Raw genomic sequence first — 26,615 nt, forward strand, 5'->3', positions numbered from 1 at the left:
CGGGTAATATTTCCATAGCAACAGCGTAATAAAGTGAAAATTAACATACTAGCCTTTTTTAAAAATATAACCTTTCTGCAAAATATACCATATACCTGTAACTTAAAATTTTTTTCAGTGCTTTCTACCAAGCACTCTGTACATGATGTTTCCTTACTGGGAACTTTCAGTTGTTCCTAGGGCACTTGCATAGTGTGAAGGTAATTTGCAATCATATCCTGGATTCCAGAAAGTTTTCAGAATGGGAATATTATGGATTCAGTTTATCTACTCCATTTGTGCTGCTTTGATACTCATAGTAGACCTCTGATTCGTAGACTATAGAATGGTTGGGATGGTTGGGATGAAAAATACAAACAAACCTCACCAGACCGTAGTGGTGGCGCTAGAGGTAAGGCTTGTGCCTTACAAGCGCTAGCCTAGGACGAACCGCAGTTCGATCCCCTGGCGTCCCATATGCAACCCCCCCACCCCCAAGCCAGGAGTGATTTCTGAGCTCTTAGCCAGGAGTAACCCCTGAGCATCAACGGGTGTGGCTCAAAAAACAACACCCCCCCCCCGCAAAAAACTCTAGGTAAAGACTTAGTAGCCTATAATAAAATGAACAGTAGAGGCAGATTTATAAAGTTTCAGTCTTCTGTATTTCTATTTTAATTCTATTTTTACTAACAAAACTCCTTGAAAGTCTATTTACAGGGCATTTTTTAAAAACTCAACCTATAGATGGCAACATAATTCTGACATGTGAGAACTGTTTACTTTTCCAGGAGTAGTTTTGTTTTTCAGTGGAAACATTTATGCACCTGGAAATTAGGTGATGTACAAGATGAAAGAAATTATACCCTTCTAGAAAAAGAATGGATTATCAAAATGAAGTTATGAGAAGGCTAACTCACTTGCGAATTCACTGTCAGTACATTTTTTGTTTGTTTGTTCTTCGCAGAACCCATCTTTTACTTTGGTGATGTGGAGTACTTAGTGGATGAGAGTGCAGGCTATGTGGAAGTGCGGGTCTGGAGAACTGGCACGGATCTATCCCGGTCTGCCAGCGTCACGGTGAGATCTAGGAAAACTGAGCCACCCTGTGCAGAAGGTGAGTGATTCATCGCATATCTGTCCATTGTACAACTGTCAACTCACAGAAGCAGAACACATATTAAAACTGAAGCATTTCACTCCCCAAAAACATTCAGTTGACCTGGGTGCTCTCCAAAAATTGTTGCTATTGAGTCGAGTTACTATTGACTATCTCTTACTGAGAATATATTTAAAGTATGCAAATCAACTAGCAGGGAATTCTCAGTTCTGATGCCTAGATGTGCACAAATTGAGCAATTCAGCAACAGTGAAAGAAAGCTAATGACCTTTCAGTTAAAACATTTGTGCAACATAAATTCTCTGAACTTCATTGTGTCCATTGTCCTCATAAATACTTCTCAAATCAAGAAGGTTTGTTTCATGTATCATTGTAGAAGTTGTCCTAAGTAGCGCACTACTATTATTTACTCTAGAATACTCCAAAATAAATTAGGGAAAATATAGGACTAGAAAATGCCCTTTTAAATTACCAAAAATATAAGCTTTCTCTTTCATGTACACACACATACACATATATTCATCATACATACATCACATTAATCACACGAAGCCAAAAGGAGCTATGTCATTTTAAGTCACTAGTAACCTTCAATGTGTGATCTACATATTGCATTAGGAAACAATGTCCTTCAAACATTTGTCTAGCCAAATTTATTTTTATGAGAAAATTTGAATGTTTAGGAAAGGAGAAAATGTGAAGAAGCAATGGAAAGAAAATGTAAAAAAAAACCCCACAAAACTAAGCACAAAATATTTTAATTAACTTTTGAAAGTAAATTAATGATAGATCACCCATAGTTGCATAGCCAAAGGTTGAAGGAGTACTATGAAGACAGAAGTTGTGAAAACAAAATAAAGCAATAATATTGAACTATTGTCTCCCACACCCAGACTTTGCAAGTATAGTACCTGAAGATTTATATATAGTACTTACGTTTTGGACAACCTTTAGATAGAACTGGCAATAGTTGTTCTCCATGGTCTGAATAACAAACCAAAGCTAAGTAGTTTTTTAGAATAACTGACTTCTTTCTCTCTGAGGGAAAAGTGGACAAAGCATATAGGACAGCTTATCTCTAAAACGTGTTGCTTGAACCAGCAGAAAACCAATCACATATCAAAAAAGGGTATTTTTTGATAGTTACTCATGAAAATAACACATATTTTTTAAAGTCTTAAATTTTAATAAAGATCTTTACTAAATTTTAAAGGTTATTGGTTTATAAAATTATCTTTAGATAAGATTTTTATTAAAAAATGTTTAGATTCAGCATATAATATTCAATAAGATACTTAACTCCAGCCTATAAAATTGTGTCATGAAAGAATTATTCTACTTTGGAGTCAATCTCAGTGACTCATTAGCAAGGGCTTTCTTCAGCAAACATACTTAAGGTAAAAGTGATTTCATTGACTCTATCACCTCACTCAAGATTCATTTCTGAGTAAATGATTCTGATTGACTTGAATCTTATACCAGCATTGGTCAAAGAAAATGTGCCTCCTTGATTGACATATCCAAGACGAAAATAACACATGTTTTACAAAGTTAAAAGTACTAAATCTTTATATTTTTCATATACTTATAATAATCAGAGACGATTGAAATACTCATTATTTTTAGATTGTTTTTTATTAGTATAATTTGAGAAATCCAAAATAAAGATTGAGAATTTACAAAATTTACAAAAACCTGAAAGAGATGGAGATGAAATAATTTACTACATGTATGAAAAAGAAAGTTTAGAAACTATCATATTAATAATAATCATAGGTTAATATTTTGCCTTTCATTAAATATGATACTTTTCTACTAAGTTGTCCTGGTTTATATTTTTAAACAAATGTAAATATATATCATTTACTTCTTACAATTGAATTTCAGTGTAGGCAGTCCCTAACTAATTAATTCTTTGGTTATTGTCATAGCTGGAACAGACTATGTGGGAATCAGTCGTAATTTAGATTTTGCTCCTGGAGTTAATATGCAGACTGTTCGTGTTATCATTCTGGATGATCTTGGACAGCCAGTGCTGGAGGGCATTGAGAAATTTGAACTGGTGCTTCGTATGCCAATGAATGCTGCTCTGGGAGAGCCAAACAAAGCCACAGTATCCATAAATGACTCTGTCTCAGATTGTGAGTATTAATTCATTAGTAATGATAAGCAAAATAAGAAGTCAGGGTTTCTAGACACATTAATTAAATACACACATTTATTAAGTGTTGATATAAACTTACTTGTTAGGGTTGCTATCGCAAAGTACTAAAGACAAATTTTCTCTACTCAGTTCTAGAAACAAGGAGTTTAAAATGAGGTACTTGTAGAGTTGTTACTATCTAAGATTTGTGACCTCTTTGGGGCTGGAGAGATAGCATGGAGGTAAGGTGTTTGCCTTTCATGCAGGAGGTCATCGGTTCGAATCCCGGCGTCCCATATGGTCCCCTGTGCCTGCCAGGAGCAATTTCTGAGTCTGGAGCCAGGAATAACCCCTGAGCACTGCCGGGTGTGACCCAAAAACCAAAAAAAAAAAAAAAAAAAAAAAAAAAAAGATTTGTGACCTCTGCTCTCTCTCTTATTGGCCTCTAGAAATAATTTTCTCCCCATGTGATTTTATATTATCTTTATTAATAACATTTAATAAAGCAATTCAATTTTTTAATAAAATCTTTATTTAAGCACCATGATTACAAGCATGATTGTAGTTGGGTTTCAGTTATAAACAGAACACCCCCCTTCACCAGTGCAGCATTCCCACCACCAATGTCTCCATGGCCAAAGTTCTCACTTTTTAAGAAGACATAAATTGTTTTGAATATAAAGAATTAATTTTTCTCTTATCTCCAATTTTGGGAGTGCAGCATGGTTTGGATCACACTGCTCAAGGGTTATTCTTGCTTTGTGCTTAGGAATGACCCCTGCCCATCTGATGTCAGCTGCATTCAAAGCAAGGTCCTTCACCCTTGTACTAGCTCTCTTTTCCCCAGCCTCTAAATAAAACCTTTTTAAATACTATTAGGACATTAATTTTGTATTTGTAACTTAATTTGAAATTTAATATGGAACCTTATTTGCAAACCATGTTTAACTGACATAACTTCCTTAAACAAACACAAACACACATACACACAAACACATTGATTTTCACCAATCGTCACAACTTCTAACTGAGTGTCATAAGTTTTCTCACACAGATGGGTGGGGGAAACTACACAAGGTTGCAAAAAACCTGCCTGCCAATAAACTTTTTTCCACAATATAAGCCCTTTTCTTTCACTTTATTACACTCAGATACTATGGAAATTTCTCAAATAAGATGGCAAAAACTTTGTTCTCAGGCAATAAGTCACTGGGCATATGGTAGAATATCTGATACATCAGTACAGGGAAATTTCTAATAATGTTCAATCTTGATCTTTATGTCACTTGAAGACATTTACCCTGTTGTCTCTGAGGCCTCTATTTAATTAACCTAGCACATATTTCACCTAAAAATTAATATATACATACAGAACATAGCCATCATTAGTTTTCTTCCAAGATGATCTAAATAATTATAGTTAATATTTAGTATCATATCAATAAATTCTTAAAATAGAATTAAGCATTATATTTAAATACAGATGTCTCGGGCTTCATTTTCTGTTAATAATTTTTGTCTTTTTGCTAATATAATTTGCAACAGATTTCATGTTATTGTTTCATCTTTGCAATGTTATTTTATCATTGTTATCCCCAGACTGTCAGTAACACTCCACCACAACTTCAATAACCCCTCTCTATACCACCTTCATCGCCAAATAACTATTTCTTTGGCACTGGCACTGGCAGAGACCATTTTCACTTGGGAATTTCAATGCCTCTAGTTTTTCCTAATCATTTAGTATCATACCCTAAATACAGCAATAAAAAACAGATAAAAGAAAGTAAAGAATTTGCTTTGGTCAAAACTTTGGCAAGTGACTAGATACTGGGATCCAATCCTTACTTCTGTTTTATTATTCTTTGTACTAAAATGATCTTTGTGGAGCTGAAGTGAGATAACAGCAGATAGAGTGCTTTCGCTGCAGGCAGCCTGCATGGATTCCATCTCCAACACTCCACGTGATTTCCTGAATGCTACCAGGTGTGATTTCTGAGCACAAAACTAGGAGAAAGCCTGAGTACTGGCGAGTATGGCCCCAAAACCATAAAAAATAAAATAATTGAGTGTTCTCTGACGTGTCATTTTTTTCTAAAAAAAAAAAAAACAAAAAAAAAACAAGTACTGTGTTCACTTTGATTCATATGTTTTTGTTCGTAGTGCCTAAAATGCAGTTCAAAGAACGAATATATACTGGCAAAGAAAATGATGGTAAAATAGTTGCAATGATCCATAGGAGTGGAGATGTTTACTATAGGTCTTCAGTGAGATGTTACACACGACAGGGATCTGCCCAAGTGATGATGGACTTTGAAGAGCGTCCCAACACTGACCTCTCTGTTATCACATTCCTCCCTGGTAAGTTTGTGTTTGAAAATTGTAGTTTACATTTGAAAAAGCCAAGATGTGGAGAAAAATATATATGTATATATCTGCATATATATTATAAATGTAAAAATTTTATTTCACCAAGATAACAGCTTGACTGCATGTGGAAAAATAATATTAGTTGAGGAAAGTTAATGAAGTAGATGAATGAATGTCCTTTTGCTTTTGGTACAAACTCATTGATTTGTTTCCAAGAAAAGGTTATATTGTTTATTCAAAGCTTACTCATAGATAAGAGCATATAGAATGTATTTTTCACAGAGCTGGGATATGTTTAATGTTCAAGTGAGTAAGAATGTAAAGTGATTAGTGTCATATTGCAATATGTTTCCAGAGCTTTAAAATGTATAATCACTTTGATCTAGTGATCATTCTAGAAACTAGCACTGAGGTCATACTAATGATTAACATATACAGGACTGCTATATTTATGTCCTGATCACAATGCAGGAAAGTCATGAACAAAATTGGCATTTGGTCTTGTTTTCTAAGATAAGGAACAATTTAAAGACTTATTATTTAAATTCCCTATACTGTCAGCCTCCTGTCACTGAATATGCCATTACATTTAATCATTCATTCATCAATATTTGATAGAAACTTTACACTATTCCTTGCACTAATACATCAATGAAAGTGAGCAGCATCTTTACCTCTGTGGTGTTGTATTATGATATATTCTTCTGCTTGTTTTTTCTTGAGCTGTTAGGTGGGATTTACCTGTTGCATTTTTGGTGCAGGTGAGACAGAAAAGCCTTGTATCCTTGAATTGATGAATGATGTACTGTATGAGGAAGAAGAGGAGCTCCGTTTGGTTCTTGGCACCCCACAAAGCAACTCTCCCTTTGGGGCTGCAATTGGTGAACAAAATGAAACTCTAATCAGGATCCAAGATGATGCTGACAGTAAGAATTTATAGTCATTTCTTAGGTACAGCCAAATATGCTAAAGGTTTAGGTGGCTCAGGAATTTATCCTTTATAAATAGGTTTAATAATGACTGAAATATAAGAAAAGAATAATTCAAATAAGGAGTAAAATAAAACATTTCAAAGTTGATGTTGGAGGCTATCATTTATGTTTAAATGCTGCGTCTCATATTGTCACACCTCCTCTTCCCTTCCACACTGGGAATAGGTGGTCCTGACCAACAGTTTCATTTATTCCTTCCCTCTTTAGGTGAGCTGCTCCTGTAATAGTTGTCGCAGAGAACCCAGAGCAAATGCTTACTCAGGAATCCTGTATCCCCAAGATGGAGATGGGCCATAGTTACTTTGTTTCTCCTAGTACACTAATACACAAACCATTAGGCAAGAAGATAGAGAAATCAGAGAGAGCAGAAGTAAAAATTAACACACTGGATAAAAGCATTAGATTTGGAGGAAAAGTATTGAAGCAATAGTAGAGTCAGTAAAACACTTGCCTTGTGTGTATTTGACCTGTTTCAATCCCTGGCACTTCGATTAGTTTTATAAGCACGACAAGGAATGATACATAAGCACAGATTGAAAGGTAAGTAAACTCTAAGCATTGCTGGATGTGGCCTTTGATATAAAAATGAAAAGTGAAATGAAAAAAAAAAGTTTTTCTTACAATTTAATTTATCCCAGTTTTCCACCATTTTAGGGACAATTATTAAATTTGGAGAAACTAAATTTAGCATCAGTGAACCCAAAGAAGCTGGACAATCTGTGATTTTAAGAATTCCAGTGATTCGACAAGGTGACACTTCCAAGATTTCCATTGTACGAGTTCACACCAAGGATGGCTCTGCTACCTCAGGAGAAGACTACCATCCTGTGTCAGAAGGTAGGCAGAGGGCTTGTCTCCGGAGCGGGGTCCTGCTGGCACTATGAATTCCTATCCTTTGAAAAGAAAAGAAAAAAATACAACTGAAGTAAAAACAGGTAAACTTCTCTAAAGTAACCTTCAGAAAAGTCAGTGCAATAGACTTTATTTAAAGTTGGTCGTCTTGACTTACAGTTTGTATGTTTTAAAACTTAGAGAAATTTTGAGTAACAATTTCAGATGGCTTACTATGTTAAACTGACTGTGGATATCTATAGATTTTATTCTGATTATAGTAATCATATGTTAAAGATTTTCCTAGACTTATATTACACTGCAAATTTCCATGGTTCTCAATATAATAGACTACCAAGAGTCCAGAACTTTCCAGTTGGAAAACTGGAAATTTGTCTCTTATGGATGGGTAGTAAAATTAAAACCAGCCTTTAAAACATGAATTGCATATTTTAGAAGCCCATTATGAATATTTTCATCCATTCTTCATAATTTTGAATCATTCACTATTTACTTTCATGAGAATAATGAAAACATTTTCTTCTTCTTTGTCCTTCCCCTTCTCTGTCTCTGTCTCTCTATGTCTTTGTCTCTTTCTCCTCATGTTTCACTGTAAGCAAAAGTAGATCCTTCTTGCTTTCCTTTGTAAAATATTTTAATTTGTGATTTTGCATTTGCAGAAATCGAATTTAAGGAAGGCGACACCCAGCATATTGTTGAAGTAGAAGTGCTTTTTGATGGGGTAAGAGAGATGAGAGAGGCTTTCACTGTTCACCTAAAACCTGATGAAAATATGATAGCAGAGACCCAGGTAAGTAATAAAATGTGGACACAAACTGATAACTATTATTCGATCAGGGGTAAAAGCATATAAACATATACTGAACAACAAAGTAAAGGGGCTTTGTACAAATCTTACATGAAAGAGATGTGCAGGATCCAGAGTATAGCAGATAGGGCATTTTCTTTGGACCTGACTACCCTGGATTCTTCCCTTGGCACTACATATAGTCCTCATAGCATTTCCAGGACTAATTCTGAGCTCAGAGCCCTGGGATAGCAAAGTGTGTCCCCAAACCAAATAATTTTAGTAAATAAAAGATTGCATAAACATTTTTCACTTCTGAAATAAATTTTGTTCCTACTGTACATCAAAAGAAACTTTTCGTTTTCATTGAACAATCATATTTCTTGAAACTTGGGGATAAGAATCTTTAATTTGTATCTTTTATCAGTCCACTTACCTTTCCCATTTAAGTTGCTAAAAACTAAATTGAGGATTTACCTCAATAAGGAAAGTATTATCTCAATACACAAAAAAGAAACTATTAATTCAGTGTAAAACCTTATTTAAAAAAATCTTTAACCCCCTAATACAATTTGTTTACCCTCAAGATTCCCATTTGCTATTAATAGCATTTTCAAATTTCTATCTAGAGCCTCAGTGGCTAAAACTTCCCTGTTTTGTTTCCTGTGCTTTTTAAAATGTTAACTATCAACTATATTTTTTACAAAATAAAAGAAATTTTACAGAACTTTGCTTTTGTTTTTGAGCCACACTTGGTGCCACTCAGGGATTACTACTGGCTCTATATTCAGAAATTACTCCTGACAAGCTCAGAGGACCATATGGGATGCCAGCGATCAAACTCAGGCTGGCTGCAAGAAAGGGAATTACCCTAACCACTGTGCTGTATTGTTCTGCCTCAAACTTTAGAGAATTTATACTTTTGCATCCAAAATACTCTAAACTAATTTATTAGGAATAGATCAATATTTATAAAATTATAAATAAATTAATTATAAAATTAATTGTGTTTGCATTTATTCTGTTTCTGATGTTATTTATTCAAATTGGAAAGTTTTCTTAAAAGGTTCTACATTTTTAATCCTTAATGTGGGTAATATTTGATACTATACTATTTGATTTTTAAAAATTAATATTCAAAGTTTAATCATGGATCAAACATGTAGGCTAGTGGCAAATTATATACTTTGCACATACAAGATTCTGAATTTGAGCCATCACCACATAAAACTTAAGAAATATGGGCAGAAAAGTATTTTTCAATCATATTTTTGTAACACTGGCCACAAAATTTGCTTATTCTATTACTGTTGTATGGGGATTTTACTAAACTCATGAATGGAAGTGTAGAAATTAGGGGATCAAGAGATAGTTCAGTGACTAAATACTTACCTTGCAAGCATGAGGCCACAAATGCTAATACTCTCACCTATGTTGAGCATGATGCCAGCAACTCTGCTCTTTGTGCCTGGCAGCTCAACTGTATCTGAGATCCCCAATGTTACCATCATTTTTTAGCTAAACTGAGGCAGCTGGGTGCAAGCACACCTACAGTATGACACTGGTGAGCACCACTATTGAAATTGAAAAGATGTGTAAGAACCACAGCCTAGAATATGAACCCTGATTAGCACAGATGTGAACACCATAATTAAAGGGTACGAGCCCTGCCAAGTACATGTCCAATCATTGCAGCAAAAGGAATGACCCCTTGGGGCTAGGGTGATAGAACAGCAGGTAGAACACTTGACTTCTATGTGGCCAATGTGGGTTCAATATCCAGCATCACATATGGTCTCCTAGCTCACCAAGTGTAATCCTTGAGCAGAGTCAAGAATAAGCCCTAACTACTGCCAGATTGGCCCACAAACAAACAAACAAACAAACAAATAAGCAAGCCCCTCATGAGTACAAAGAGAGAAAGGACAAATACCACAACCGAGCATGCATGTAACCCCTGGTCATAATAATAGCACCAACAGGGGAAAGAAAATAACTTTAAAATAAAGTTTCACTTAAATCACCTTGAGAGCCAAATATGAATGTAAATGGAAGCTTGGAGCCTGATGCATGGTGTGATACTAAAAAGTTACTCAGAAATTAAAGCAAATTCTTGTCATATATTTATACTAGTAGATATTTATGGGTTTTACTCCAGTTTTAAACTCACCCACTTACTCTACTTGAATTTCAGGCTATGCTTTGCTTTTTATTCATGCCATGTTTGACTTTTCCATGACATCCACTTTCCTAGAGTCCAGGCTACCACATGATCAGAGCTGCCTTCTCTTGAGGGTGTCTTTCAGCTTCCTCCACCAGCAGCTTTATGACTTTCTCATGAGTCCCTTACCTTATAATTCCAAGTCAGACTAAGCTGCTATCATCACAAGTGGAAGGAAAAAAAATTAAAGTCCAGATACTTCATAAACACACACCTCCCAGGCAGCCCAACAAGAATATTGAGTGTTCAGTACTGAAACCAAAGTTATGACCAAGACATCAGGCTCCTGTGAAGCAAAGCACATATGAATTAGTGCTCTGTGGGACTCTGATAAAGCCATGTATTTCATAAAGCCAAGCATAATGAATTTTATTCTGTATAAGAAATGCACCAAGACCTAATATTCTCATTGTTTTGATTTTTTTTGATCTAGGTTACCAAAGCTATTGTATATATTGAAGAAGTGAACAGCATGGCAGATGTCACTTTTCCTTCTGTTCCTCAAATTGCATCCTTATTGATATATGATGACACTTCTAGGGCCAAAGAGAGTACTGGACCCGTGTCTGGTTACCCTGTCATTTGTATTACAGTGAGTAGAAAATAAAGAAAATTTATGAAGATTGCCAAATGATTTTTGTAAATCATTTTAAATGTTAATCCATAAATTTTCAGCTTTGTAGAGAGTCAATGTAGGTATGGAAATGGAGAAAAGTTTATGCTTGAACCTTGGAAAGTAAAATATAATATTAATCACATAGAGCCCTAATTTTTTCTCCTCCACTCATCAAAGGTTTATTAACTGCTGTGCATAACTTGCACATGTGTGTTGTTACCTCAGGGTATGTTACTAGTAGAAAGTTAAAAAAGGTGGCAATTCTGGATGGAAGAAATGAGTAAATAAGGAAGGGAAAATATGTAAGAATCAGTCACTGCTGAAAGCAGTATATAAACATTATCCTATGAATGATAAGATAAAATCTGGGAGCTAGAGTTAGTTGTTTCATTGTGAGGGAATATTTGTTGGTCATAAGTGATTAAAATAAAAGTTGTGTCAGAGAATCATAAATGGCATGTGAGCAAGACTTTTTTTACTTGCCTTCTCAGTTCTATGTAAAAAGCTCATGGTGGGCAAAAAAAATGGCAAGTATTTATTTTCTACCAGAACATCCCTGCTAAATGGCCTACATAAAGCAGATACACAGTATCTGTTTATTGAATTAAATAAATAGAAATAATCATTTAGTGCCAAGTAGTAGGGTCCTTTAAATCATATGGTGAGGAATGCATCTCATTTGCTGGATATCAGGCAATTCATGGAAAGAAGAATATGATGAGTTGCATAAAATAATGGATTACATTACTATCATAGGAGTTGTCCTTAATTCAATGAGGAGGAAGTCTGGGAATGGTTAAGGAAAAGGCTTGCTGACTTATTTATCGTAGAGGAAGAATCAACCAAGTAGATATGGAGGAAAAGTGAGAGGTAAAAGGAGGGAAGAAAGAAATGACAAGTATGAAGATTCAAGAGCGGATGAAATTCAGTGTGTTCACTGGAACCATCTTTAGCTGAAATGACCAATTAGCTTATTGACATTTAAGGTGAGAATTCCTGAGTCATTAAAAGTAGGAACAAAGCTGTATTTTGTGTAAATAGATCATCTAGGAATTGAAAAACAATACCAATGAAGACACAAGCAAGGGATCATTTCCCTTTGGTATTATATTGTGACCCTAACAGTTAATTTTTTTTTCATAGGCTTGCAACCCTAAATATTCAGACTATGACAAAACGGGCTCTATTTGTGCAAGTGAGAACATCAATGACACTTTGACCCAATATCGATGGCTGATCAGTGCACCTGCTGGGCCTGATGGTGTGACCAGCCCCATGAGAGAAGTTGACTCTGACACCTTCTTTACATCATCCAAGATGATCACACTGGACTCCATATATTTCCAGCCAGGCTCCAGGGTGCAGTGTGCAGCTCGTGCTGTGAATGCTGATGGCAATGAAGGCCTGGAACTGATGAGCCCTATTGTAACCATTGGAAGAGAAGAAGGTAATGCATTGGCATTTTCATGTGCTGAATCCTGGAATACCATGAAACATTTTAAATGGGTTCCATTTCTATTTTTTTCAAGTACCCCTTATATTGCACAAATACTTAAAAAAATCTAACAAGTCATAGTAATAATATGATGTGTACGGGGACTTGCCTGGCTTGCTTATGATCCAGCTTTAGTCCCTGGCATCATATGTGGTTCCCTAAGCCCTTCCAGGAGTAATTCCTGAGTGCAAAACCAGGAATAAGGCCTATGTACTGCCAGGTATGGTCTTCCAAAGAACCAAAATAATAAAGAAAATCTATTTTTTTCAAGTATTCATTGGAATACTCTACATGACATATAAGTAATTGATACCAGTAATTGAAATAAGGCAAGAATCCTGTCCTCAAGGATTTCATATTCATTGAGACATAGACAAAGTCTTGTCTGGGCAAGGAACAGTAATGTACAAGCAATTGTAAATACCTAAATGGAGCTTCAATTTAAACTATTATTTTTGGGTGAAGGTCATGGGGAGCTGGGCTATACTTGTTCTAGGATTACTCCTGACAATATTAATACATACCATATGTACTTTAACCCCTGTATTATCTCTCCAGCTCCTAAAACAATTATTTTTTATTTTTGTTTTTGGGGGGCACTCCAGGAAACACTCAGGGATTACTCCTGGCTTTGTGCTCATAAATCACTCTAGGCAGACTTGGGGGACCATATGGGATGCCAGATATCGAACCCGGATTAGTCCTGGGTCAACAACATGCAAGGCAAGTACCCTACTGCTGTGCTATGACTCTAGTCCCCTTGAAACTATTATTAAGCTGATGCTTGAAATCAGCAGAGGGAAAATAAAAGAAATGAGCAATGAATATGGAAGCATGGAAAAACTTTGAGAACTATAAACAGAACTTTAGGAAAAATCTCAGTGTTGAGAAGTAGCCACTAGAGGGGTTAGAGAGATAGTACAGGGGTTAAATTTCTTGCCTTGCACACAGTTGACTTGAATTCAGTTCCTGGCACTCAGTTCCTTTACACACACACACACACACACACACACACACACACACACACACACACACACAAACACACACACACACAAATTCCTGCCAGGAATGATCCTTGAGTTCAGGATCCAGGATCCTGAGCAGCCTGAGTGTCACCTAAACCAAGAAAAAAGAAGTGTCCACTATACCATACACTGCTACCTCCTTGTGCTTTTGTCTCTCAGCAATGCTTTAGTCCACAGAGAATTTAATGTGAATAAAAAATAGTTGTGCCAATGTTTAAGAAGTATATATTTGGGGGTTTCCTATTTGCATCCTCGTGACTTGTAATATGTGCATTTTCTCCTTGAGGTCTTTGTCAGCCCCGGGTGCCAGGAATTGTGGGAGCAGAACCATTTTCAGCTAAACTACGCTACACAGGTCCTGAAGACCCAGAGTACACAAACCTAATCAAGCTCACTGTCACAATGCCACACATAGACGGTAGGTGACTTGGTAAGCAAAGCTATGCAAATGGCTGGGCTGTTTACCCAGTTTATTTCAATGGACTTTACAAATCTTCAAACTGACATTGCATACCTTGTTTGCAACTTAAACTTAGTCTTCTGCTATGCCATGTATGCCTGCTTTATTTCTAACCACTTTTTATTTGGAGGGAGTTGTTTGTTAATTTGGGGCCCATACTTGGAAGTGCTCAGGTTTTACTCCCAGCTCTCGTTCAAAACCATTCCTGACAGGCTCAGGAAACAATATGGAGTGCTGGAATCAAACTCCAATCAGCCTCAGGGAAGGCAAGCCTACTGTACTCTCTCTCCAGCCCTCTAATCAACTTTATCGTCTGACAATTGAAGCACTGATTTGAAGCAGATAAACTAAATACATTCTTACACAGTATAAAACAGTAATTTGCTCATTATGTAAGATTTTATGACATAGCACAAATGCCTTTGAAAATTATGAATTTAAACTTATACCCAAACACAATCATGTATGTAATCAAGGTGTTTAAATAAAATATAAGAAAAAAAACTTATAGTTAAGCATTTCTATGTTTCAAAGCTTACTTTCAACATGTATTTGCTCTTTGAAAGCTGAAGTTTCATAAATCTCTCCTGATATGTATTGCAATAAGCTAAAATATTTTCTGGTTATTTAAATTAATCAAAAACATTACTAACAACATTATATTTGGTGTTCATTTACTCTGCCTAGGGGAAAGTGGCCAGAATTTGTATTTTAATAACTAAGCTTGCATTTTCTGAACCATATCCCTGTGTGCAGAAGACATTTTCAAGTTCTCAGTTCACTTTAAGTAAATTGTTAAAATTCATTTTATCACTTGATATGATCTATTTTAAGTATCTAAGAGAAAGAAAACATTGGAATTATAAGGTATAATTATTGCCTTCAGTTTATGTTGATGGGAGATCAACAGAAACCTGTACCTTTTTATAGCATACCATTGGTTCCATGTTTGACCATTCTTTCTCCAGATTCACGGTGGATGTGAGAGTTAAAATGTTCAGACTTAGGAGAAATCCATCAGGATAAACTAATCTATGCCAGTTCTGCCTCATAGAAGACTGGACCCCTGTTAATTCAAAGGCTGTATTTTGGGTTTTCTAATTTTCTTTTATCAGGAATAGTTGTGCTAGAAGTATGATCTGTTCAGCGTTTTTATGGAGCCATAAGTTTCACTCATTTGCAGTCTTTTCCTTGCATTTATTTATGCTATATGGATTGTAGACCAGATCCAGCCTATTGCCTGTTTTCCCATAACTAAGAATACTCTTGAGATTTTAAATATCGGAAGAAAAGAAAATATTTCATGACACATAACAATTAGGTAACATTCTAAATCATCTTTAATAATAAACTCTAATGCACATAATTACATTTAGCCCTTTGCCTCATTTTATTGGTAGTTCTGCACAATGTCAGCATTGACCAGTTGAGACAATATGACCCCACAAGTAATAAACTATAGAAGTCTGCCATCTGTTAGACTATGTCGTATTATGGCTCTTTTAAAACATTTGCAACTTAGAATCAGTTGCCCTTAATATGTGGGGCTTCGAAGATAATTTACTTTTTGAGTTGAATCTGTAGATATTTATTGAGTTTAAAATTAAAGTTGAGTTGTGATTTATTCATTCCTTCAACATAACAAGAATAAATTTTATACATATTATGATGAATATATACTTTAAAAAAATAGCTACAATTTTAAAAACAAAAAATGTGAGTCGGAGAGATAGTAGCACAGCAGTCAGGCTTTTGCCTTGCATGTGGCCGACCTAGGAGGGACCTGGCTTGATTCCCAGCATCCCATATGGTCCCACAGCCTGCCAGGGACAATTTCAGAGTGCAGAGCCAGGAGTAAAATCCCTGAGTGCTGCCGGATGTGACACAAAAACCAATCTATCAATCAATAAAGTTTAAAAAATTAAAAACAAAAATTGTAATAAAAATGATTGGAGAAGGACACTGTTTTACATTAATATATGAAGACTGCCTTAAAGGAAAATATTCTTCTGCCTGCTTCTGTAGCTAATCTTGTTGTAATATGTAATATTGTAACCTCTGGAAAATTGAGGCAGTAAGAATATAAAAGTCAAATAATATCTAGTATCATTATGAAGACAGCTTTAAGATTAAATCTCCTAAAATTCTTGAAGAATTGAGATAATGCTTGAATAACCAGTGCTTTACATTATTTTATAAAAAGCTGCCTTTACATAGGATAAATCAATGACACAATTTGAAGCCTTTGTTGTTGAGAATTGTACAGTGATTTCCATTTTCCCTAGGCATGCTTCCTGTGATCTCTACCAAAGAACTTTCCAACTTTGAGCTCACACTCAGCCCTGATGGCACAAGAGTGGGAAACCATAAGTGCTCCAACCTCCTGGATTACACTGAGGTGAAGACACACCACGGTTTCTTGACTGATGCTATAAAAAATCCAGAAATAATTGGAGAAACATATCCTTACCAATACAGCTCTTCGATCCGAGGTTCCAGCACCTTACGTTTCTATCGAAACCTGAACCTAGAGGCATGCCTGTGGGAGTTTGTCAGCTACTATGATATGTCAGAACTTCTCACTGAATGTGGAGGTAGCATTGGAACTGATGGGCAGGTATGAACTTTTAGCATTACCCTTCAGACATTGAAACAACCTGGAGTCTTGTTCAATTGCATAAATTTACAGTAAATGTCATTTCAACTAAATATCGAGTGTTTCGTCTGCATGATGTTGTAGGTCATGAGGCACAAGTGAGAGCAGATAATTTACCTTGGAAGTGTGATAAGCATTGTCTTTCTGAAACAGTGTGTCAATAGTTTTAGCAATCTACCAATCCAATCCCACTATTATAAAAACCCAAATACGGAAAAGACATTATCATTTCAATGTATATGTTTTTCCTTATTTTTTGTTTTTTTATTAATGTATATATATTTTTTAATTTGATTGTATTAAACTACCATTATTCACAGTTACTCTTAGTTGCGTTTTAGACAGTGTTTCAGCACCAATTCCATCACTGTCTGTGTCAGTTTCCTTCTATCAATGTTCCCTCTCTCCACCTCTAGCTTGCCATCTTGACAGGTAAAATTGTAAATTTGGTTATTTAATTTTAGGACTTATGTTTTGACTCTGTACAACCTGGGACATACTTGGGTTGGGTTCCCAGCATACTATATGGTCCCTCAAGTTTGCCAGAGCAATTTCTGAGTGCAGAGCCAAGAGTAACCCTTGAGAGCTCCTGGTTGTGACCCAAAACAAACAAACAAAAATAAGAACCACAGTCACAATTAGACCTCAAATTATTTTTATATATGAGATATTGCTAATCCCTTTACTCTACTTTAGCGAGCCTGTTTTGAAGTCATTTCTACTTATTTTTCAACTGATTTTCTTTGGGGAGCTATTAGGATAAACAATATACACTAGCAGGATGGCATTCTAACTGTAATTCTTCTTTGTCAGATGCATTTATGCATGGAACTTCTCTGTGGTTTGCTTAGTTTATAATTTTTCTTGTTCACACTTAAAATACTTTAATCTTTCCCACAAAATAACTACACATTTCCATATTTTATAAATACAAATGAATTGTCCTCTCTATTGAAAACCCCACACTAATTTTTTCTTATGGGACTTTGCTGCTTTTGCACTATTGAAAATAAAGGTAGTAGTACAACTGTGCTGATGAGATGATTATTTTCATTGCAATTATTAAAATCTAAATATTTATCTTATAAAATATGTATATTTTAATATAGAGTAAATGTCATTACAATATAAAGAGCTATATTGCTTATTCCCTTAGAAAGAAGCACAAAGAAGACAATTTTGTCTCCACTATTTTTTGTCCTTAGGCTCAAACTCCTTATTCTCCTTCTATACCAAAGTTTCTAATATCCCCATACCATATCACACAGGAATGTGTAATTTTTTTATATTTTATTTAAACACCTTGATTACATACATGATTGTGTTTGGGTTTCAGTCATGTAAAGAACACCACCCATCACCAGTGCAACATTACCATCACCAATGTCCCAAATCTCCCTCCTCCCCACCCAACCCCAACCTGTACTCTAGACAGGCTTTCCATTTCCCTCATACATTCTCATTATTAAGACAGTTCAAAATGTAGTTATTTCTCTAACTAAACTCATCACTCTTTGTGGTGAGCTTCCTGAGGTGAGCTGGAACTTCCAGCTCTTTTCTCTTTTGTGTCTGAAAATTATTATTGCAAGAATGTCTTTCATTTTTCTTAAAACCCATAGATGAGTGAGACCATTCTGCGTCTCTCTCTCTCTCTCTCTCTTTCTCTCTGACTTATTTCACTCAGCATAATAGATTCCATGTACATCCATGTATAGGAAAATTTCATGACTTCATCTCTCCTCACTTTATCTCTTCCATTGTGTATATGTACCACAGTTTCTTTAGCCATTCGTCTGTTGAAGGGCATCTTGGTTGTTTCCAGAGTCTTGCTATGGTAAATAGTGCTGCAATGAATATAGGTGTAAGGAAGGGGTTTTTGTATTGTATTTTTGTGTTTCTAGGGTATATTCCTAGGAGTGGTATAGCTGGATTGTATGGGAGCTCAATTTCCAGTTTTTGGAGGAATCTCTATATCACTTTCCATAAAGGTTGAACTAGACGGCATTCCCACCAGCAGTGGATAAGAGTTCCTTTCTCTCCACATCCCCGCCAACATTGTTTATTCTCATTCTTTGTGATGAGTGCTATTCTCTGTGGTGTGAGTTGGTACCTCATAGTTGTTTAGATTTGCAGTTCCCTGATGATGAGTGATGTAGAGCATTTTTTTCATGTGTCTTTTGGCCATTTGTATTTCTTCTTTGTCAAAGTGTCTGTCCATTTCTTCTCATTTTTTGATGGGATTAGATGTTTTTTTCTTGTAAATTTCTGTCAGTGCCTTATATGAATGGTTTCTCCCACTCACTGGGTGGCTCTTGTATCCTGGGCGCTATTTCCTTTGAGGTGCAGAAGATTCTCACCTTAATATATTCCCATCTGTTAATCTCTGCTTTCAATTCCATGGAGAGAGCAATTTCCTCCTTGAATATGCCTGTAGTCTCAATGTCCTGGAGTGTTTTGCTTATGTGTTGTTCTATATATCTTATGGTTTTGGTTCTGATATCGAGGTCTTTAATCCATTTGGATTTTACCTTCGAACATAATGTTATCTGGGGGTCTAAGTTCAATTCTTTGCAAGTGGCTATCCAGTTGTGCCAACACTACTTGTTGAAGAGGCTTCCTTTGCTCCATTTAGGATATCTTGCTCCTTTATCAAAAATTAGGTGATTGTATATCTGAGGAACATTTTCTGAGTATTCAAGCCTACTCCACTGATCTGAGGGCCTATCCTTGATCCAATACCATGCTGTTTTGATAACTATTGCTTTGTAGTAAAGTTTAAAGTTAGGGAAAGTAATTCCTCCCATATTCTTTTTCCCAATGATTGCCTTAGCTATTCTAGGGTGTTTATTGTTTCAAATAAATTTCAAAAGCGCCTGATCCACTTCTTTGAAGAATGTCATGGGTATCTTTAAAGGAATTGCGTTAAATCTGTATAATGCCTTGGGGAGTATTGCCATTTTGATGATATTTATCCTGCCAATCCATGAGCAGGGTATGTGTTTCCATTTGCGCGTGTCCTCTCTTATTTCTTGGAGCAGAGTTTTATAGTTTTCTTTGTATAGGTCCTTCACATTTTTAGTCAAGATGATTCCAAGATATTTGAGTTTGTGTGGCACTATTATAAATGGGGTTGTTATCTTAATGTTCATTTCTTCCTTAGTACTATTGGTGTATAGAAAGGCCACTGAAATTTGTGTGTTAATTTTGTAGCCTGCCACCTTGTTATATGAGTCTATTGTTTCCAGAATCTTTTTGGTAGAGTCTTTAGGGTTTTCTAAGTAGAGTTTCATGTCATCTGCAAGCAGTGAGAGCTTGACTTCTTCCTTTCCAATCTGGATTCCCTTGATATATTTTTCTTGCCTAATCGCTATAGCGAATACTTCCAGTGCTATGTTGAATAGCAGTGGTGAGAGAGGACAGCCTTGTCTTGTGCCAGAATTTAGAGGAAAGGCTTTTAGTTTTTCTCCATTGAAGATAATATTTGCCATTGGCTTGTGGTAGATGGCCTTAACTATATTAAGAAAGGTTCCTTCCATTCCCATCTTGCTGAGAGTTTTGATCAAGAATGGGTGTTGGACCTTATCAAATGCTTTCTCTGCATCTACTGATATGATCATGTGGTTTTTATTTTTCTTGTTGTTGATGTTGTGTATTATGTTGATAGATTTACAGATGATAAACCATCCTTGCATTCCTGGGATGAAACCTACTTGATAATAGTGGATAATCTTCTTAATGAGGCATTGAATCCTATTTGCCAGGATTTTGTTGAGGATCTTTGCATCAGCATTCATCAGCGATATTGGTCTGTAATTTTCTTTTTTGGTAGCATCTCTGTCTGGTTTAGGTATCAAGGTGATGTTGGCTTCATAAAAGCTATTTGGAAGTGTTTCTGTTTGTTCAATTTCATGAAAGAGTCTTGTCAGGATTGGTAGTAGTTCCTCTTGGAAAGTTTGAAAGAATTCATTAGTGAATCCATCTGGGCCTGGGCTTTTGTTTTGGGGCAGACATTTGATTACCGTTTTAATTTCATCAATAGTGATGCGGTGTTTAGATATGCTACATCATCTTTTCAGCCGTGGAAGATTATGAGTCCAAGAATTTATCCATTTTTTCCAGGTTCTCATTTTTAGTGGCATAGAGTTTCTCAAAGTAGTTTCTGATTACCCTTTGAATCTCTGCCATATCAGTAGTGATCTCTCCTTTTTCATTCCTAATGCGAGTAATCTAGTTTCTCTCTCTTTCTTTTTAGTTTTGCCAGTGGTCTATCAATCTTGTTTATTTTTTCAAAGAACCAACTTCTGCTTTCCTTGATCTTTCAGATTGTTATTTGGGTTTTCACTTCGTTGATATCTGCTCTCAGCTTTGTTATTTCCTTCTGTCTCCCTATTTTTGGGTCCTTCTGTTGAGCACTTTCTAGTTCTATTAGCTGTGTCATTAAGCTACTCAAGTAAGCCCCTTCATCCTTCCTGATGTGTGCTTGCAAAGCTATAAATTTTCCTCTCAGTACTGCTTTTGCTGTGTCCCATAAGTTCTGATAGTTTGTGTCTTTATTATCATTTGCTTCCAGGAACCTTTTGATTTCCTCCTTGATTTCATCTCAGACCCACTGGTTATTCAGTATGAGGCTCTTTAACTTCCAGGTGTTAAAGTATTTCTTCTGGGTCCCTTTGGAATTCACAAATAATTTCAGAGCCTTGTGGTCAGCGAAGGTAGTCTGCAAAATTTCTATCCTCTTGATATTATGGAGGTATGTTTTATGTGCCAGCATGTAGTCTATCCTGGACAATGTCTTATGTACATTGGAGAAGAATGTGTATTGAGGTTTCTGGGGATGGAGTGTCCTATATATATCCACTAGGCCTCTTTCTTCCATTTCTCTTTTCAAGTCTAGTATATTCTTGTTGGGTTTCAGTCTGGTTGACCTATCCAGTGTTGACAAAGCCGTGTTGAGGTCCCCCACAATTATTGTGTTGTTATTGATATTATTTTTCAGATTTGTCAACAGTTGTATTAAATATTTTGCTGGCCCCTCATTTGGTGCATATATGTTTAGGAGAGTTATTTCTTCCTGCTCTACATACCCCTTGATTAATATAAAATGTCCATCTTTGTCCCTTACAACCTTCCTGAGTATAAAGTTTGTATTATCTGATATTAGTATGGCCACTCCAGCTTTTTTAAGGGTATTGTTTTATTAGATAATTTTTTCCAGCCTTTTATTTTGAGTCTATGTTTGTTCTGACTATTCAGGTGCGTTTCTTGTACACAGCAGAAGGTTGGATTGAGCTTTTTGATCCATTTAGCCACTCTGTATCTCTTAACTGGTGCATTTAGTCCATTGACATTGAGAGAAAGAATTGTCCTGAGATTTAATGCCATCTCTATATCAAAATTTGGTGTGTTTTTTGGTTAGTCTTGTCTTAAATTAGGTCTTTCAGTTTTTCTCTTAAGACTGGTTTTGAGTCTGTAAAGTTTCTGAGCTGTTTTTTGTCTGTGAAACCATGTATTCTTCCGTCAGACCGGAAAGTGAGTTTTGCTGGGTACAGTATTCTAGGTGAAGCATTCATTTCATTCAGTCTTGTCACAATATCCCAGCACTGCTTTCTGGCCTTGAGTGTTTCTGGTGACAGGTCTGCTGTAAATCTCAAGGATGCTCCCTTGAATGATCTTGCTGTTTTCAGAATTCTGTCTCTATCTGTGGGATTCGTCATTGTGACTAGGATGTGTCTTGGGGTATTTTTTTCTGGGGTCTCTTTTGGTTGGTACTCTTCGAGCATGCAGGATTTGATCACATATGTTTTTTAGCTCTGGATGTTTCTCTTTAATGATGTTCTTGACCGTTGATTCTTCCTAGAAATTTTCTTCCTGGGTCTCTGAGACTCCAATGATTCTTAATTTGTTTCTGTTGAGCTTATCATAGACTTCTATTTTTTTTTGTTCCCATTCTTTGACTAATTTTTCCTCTGTGTATTCATTTGCTTTAAGTTTTTTTTTTCAATCTCTCCCGCTGTATGGAGTTGTTATTTATCTCATCTTCCACAGCACCAAGTCTATTCTCAGCTTCTGATACCCTGTCCCAGAGCTTATCCATTTTGTCATTCACTTCGTTTACTGAATTTTTCAGGCCTGTTAGTTGACATGTTATTTCCGTTGGAGTTTTGTGATTTCTGTCTTCATATTTTCTTGGTTCTTATTAGTGTTCTGTTCAACTCGATCCATGGTTTCTTTGAGTTCGTTGAGCATCTTCTATATTGCTTGTCTAAAGTCTTATCTGAGAGGTTGATTAGTTGGTTGGTCATTATCTGGTCATCAGAATTGTCATCTTCATTCTCTATGTCTGATGCTGGCCTGCATTGTTTCTCCATTGTCACACTTATATTGTGGGTTTTTCTACGTGTTGTGGTGGTATTCATTGGCTAAATGATGCAGGCAGCACACTCCTCTGGCTCCGCCCTTTCTGGATGGGTTGACTTGCTTCCAAGGGAGGGGAGTCCTCCGCGGATGAAGCCTCACACAGAATCAAATCTTAGGCCCGAGCACGCAGCAGAGAAGACAGTCTGAAGAGAAATGCTGGGCTTCAGTGATCCAGCACATTTCTTAGTGTGATTTTTAATTCTTGTTGTGATGATGTTCTTTCTTTAGAAAGAGCGCACAGCTGCGTAGTGAAGCGGAGGAGCCGTGCTCTGCTGGAGCCTCTTTTTGGCCCACTCCCAATAGTTTCAGGCAACAGGAAAGTAGACAGACACACACAGGCAGCACTCACAATTTTTCACAGTCGGGCCCCACTGGCTGGCATAGTTTCGTAGATTTTCCCAGCCTGACGTCACGAACAGGGGACCTGGCTTCTGCAAAGTACTGCTTATAGCAGGTTTTCATGTTATGGAGCAGTTCCTTGGCGTTCCTGCCCTAGAATGGGCCACTGGGAGAGCGCATTTTCTGGACCCTCTTTTCAGCCCAATCTCAAGAGGTTCACGCGACAGAACAGTAGACAGACACACCCAGGCAGCACTCACAATTTTTCACAGTGGGCCCCACTGGGCAGGCGTAGTTTTGTAGATTTTCCCAGCCAGACGTCTGAATGTGTAATTTTTTAAAATATATATATACATTGAAGTAGAATAAATACAGACATTATTACTATTTCCTCATTTCATTCCCATTACTTTGGGCTCTACTGAAGAAGACAAAATAATCACATTACTAACAATAAGAATAGTTATGATCATAATAATAATAACTAATGTTTAATAATGCTTGCTATGTACCTGGCATTATTCCTTAGTATTTTGCATTTCTGCAAATTCTGTCCCTACAACAATGTGAGATAAATACTAATTTGGACTCATTTTTAGAGACAAGAAAACCAGAGTAAAGTTTCCTTATTTGTATTGCTTATCAGTTAGTGCTCTTTGCTCTAATTATCTAATATATTGAGTGAATTAAGTGTCACATAGCTGAGTGAGTGTAAGAGAGTAATGTGGTTATAGATTCAGTTAATTAAAAAGGCAACTAAAATATTTTTCCTCTGTTTTTGATACAAAATCCTGCAGTCATGAAAATATGCACTAGATTAAATGTACACCCACTTTGGCAAAATTATTCAGATTTATACCTTAACAACAGAGTTCTTTAGCTTTTTTAGGAAAAGCAGTAAAAAAATAATTGAGCATATTAAAAATAAAACATATTTCATGAGATAGTACCTGAAAGGAAGCAAAATGCTTAGTAAACACTTATTACTTTTACATTTCAGAAGTTTCATAAACTATTTGTTTTTTCATTATGGAAAGTGTGGGAAATGAACCTTCAAAGGAAAGAGATCAGGGCCGGAGAGATAGCACAGCTGTAGGGTGTTTGCCTTGCATGCAGCTGATCCAGGATGGACAGTGGTTCAAATCCAAGCATCCTATATTGTCCCCCGTGCCTGCCAGGAGCAGTTTCTGACCGCAGAGCCAGAAGTAACCCCTGTGCACCACTGAATGTGACCCAAAAAACAACAACAACATAATGGAATCCAGAGAAATAATATAGCAGGCATGGTGCTTACCTTATACATGGCTTACCTGTGACCCAAAAACAAAAACAAAAAAAAACAAAAAAACAAACAAAAAAAAAAAAAGAAAAGAAAACAGTGCTGCCCAGGTTTGATTTGCCTCTGCCAGTTTCACAGCCTGGACAAGCCTCTAAATAATACTATCTTTTCATTTCCACTTCTTTTCTGGACTTGGTACCTTCGAAGATGATAATCTACTGTACAGACAAAATTTACCAAATGCAAAATGATCACAGTTTTTTCCAGGAACAATGTAGAATCTTTGTTCTGTTTTTTTTTCTTAACTGTTCTTAACAGTTGCAGCTAATGCTATGAAATATTGCCAAGTTCCTGCATTTTTCTTTATGATTGAAAAGCTCTTTCTAACATTCTTAAAGGCTTTTCTGAGTTGCTCAGCCTCCCACAGTCAGATTATTTAACTCACAGAAAGAGTTTCCAAGTGTTAGAAATCACCTGAAATACCTAGACTCTGTTAAGAGCAGTAAAGTTCTGTGCATTTTGACTGTAAGTACTTTAGCTGACACAAGACAATGTTTCTGCTTTTGCTATTTCACTCATTGCACATCTATTCTTAAAGAGATGCCTAATCGCGGCCGGGCGGTGGCGCTAAAGGTAAGGTGTCTGCCTTGCCAGCGCTAGCCTAGGACGGGGGTTCGATCCCCTGGTGTCCCATATGGTCCCCCAAGCCAGGAGCGACTTCTGAGCGCAAGCAGGAGTAGTAACCCCTGAGCGTCACCGGGTGCGGCCCAAAAACAAAACAAAAAAAAAAAAATTAAAAGAGATGCCTAATCTAACTGGGTCCATAACAGATTCTTGAGACTATCAGAACTTATAAAATAGTTATAAATCAACTCTGCATTCTTATAAAATAACAATCCCGTTGACAAGAAAAGATAGAAATTCTCTAACAATATTTAATGCTGAAATCATTTGTAATAGTTTTAAACAATAAAATCATATAAAGACCAGGAAAGAAGAAAACAGAAATAAGTGGTTGTTCCACATCTGTATGTGACATTATTTTGTTTTAAAAATAAAAATTAAATTGTTTGGGTATACAATGTAAAGTTTGTGATGCAAGATAGTTTTGAGAACCAACTCCTTTAACTTTTGAATATTTGGGGCAGTTTTCTCACAAAATCAGTAACTGTAAATGAAATAACAGTTAATTCCACCAGCATTTGCTTGACTATTTGTACTGAAAGGTCAAAATCTGAACTCTTACATTATTAGGTAATCAGCAAATGAGAATACCATTCAAATACCTGAAGTAGCTATAGAAAAGCAGTCCAACCTACAATTTGTACTTGGAACACAAAGGTTCAATGTACTTATAAGAACACATAATGGTTTGTGGGGCCGGAGCGGTGACACAGCAGTAGGCATTGCCTTGTAAAGCAGCTGACCTAGGATGGACCACAGTTCAATCTCCTGGTGTTCCATATGGTCCCCTAGCCTGGATAGGTTTCTGAGTGCATGTCCAGGAATAACCCCTGAGCATCACGGGTTGTGGTCCAAAAACAAAAACAAACAAAAAAGAAGACATACTGGTTTTGTAATTTTTGAAAAGTAAAAAATTTTTTTATAATTTTATTTCATTTCCATAAGGCCCAGTATTTCTGGTGTGCTCAGGTGGCCATGATGTATCATGCCTTTTGTTCCCTACATGCTGCTCTGTGCTCTTATCACTTCAACTACCCCTGAACTCAACTGTTTATTTTTTTCTCTGCTGTTGGGCTCAAAAAATAGCTTTCCTTCCCTTTTTATTAAGTATTTAATTTGTATAACTTTTGATGTTTATACTTTAGAAATTATCTCTTCCCATTATTTTACACACTGTACTCAC

The 26,615-nt window shown here is 36.2% G+C and overlaps 1 protein-coding gene across 1 annotated transcript in view; it reads left to right on the forward strand.

Annotated features, from left to right (window-relative positions):
- The window catches only part of FREM2 (FRAS1 related extracellular matrix 2), a 224,324-nt gene that overhangs the window by 181,625 nt on the left and 16,084 nt on the right, over window positions 1-26,615 (forward strand). The window contains 10 exon segments of the mRNA XM_049778470.1: window positions 944-1,093; window positions 3,028-3,237; window positions 5,403-5,600; window positions 6,371-6,535; window positions 7,256-7,438; window positions 8,113-8,243; window positions 10,895-11,053; window positions 12,221-12,524; window positions 13,884-14,015; window positions 16,343-16,674. Of these exon segments, the coding sequence (XP_049634427.1) occupies window positions 944-1,093; window positions 3,028-3,237; window positions 5,403-5,600; window positions 6,371-6,535; window positions 7,256-7,438; window positions 8,113-8,243; window positions 10,895-11,053; window positions 12,221-12,524; window positions 13,884-14,015; window positions 16,343-16,674 (1,964 nt within the window).

The sequence above is a fragment of the Suncus etruscus genome, chromosome 8 (assembly GCF_024139225.1).
Source record: "Suncus etruscus isolate mSunEtr1 chromosome 8, mSunEtr1.pri.cur, whole genome shotgun sequence".
Classification (NCBI taxonomy): domain Eukaryota; kingdom Metazoa; phylum Chordata; class Mammalia; order Eulipotyphla; family Soricidae; genus Suncus; species Suncus etruscus.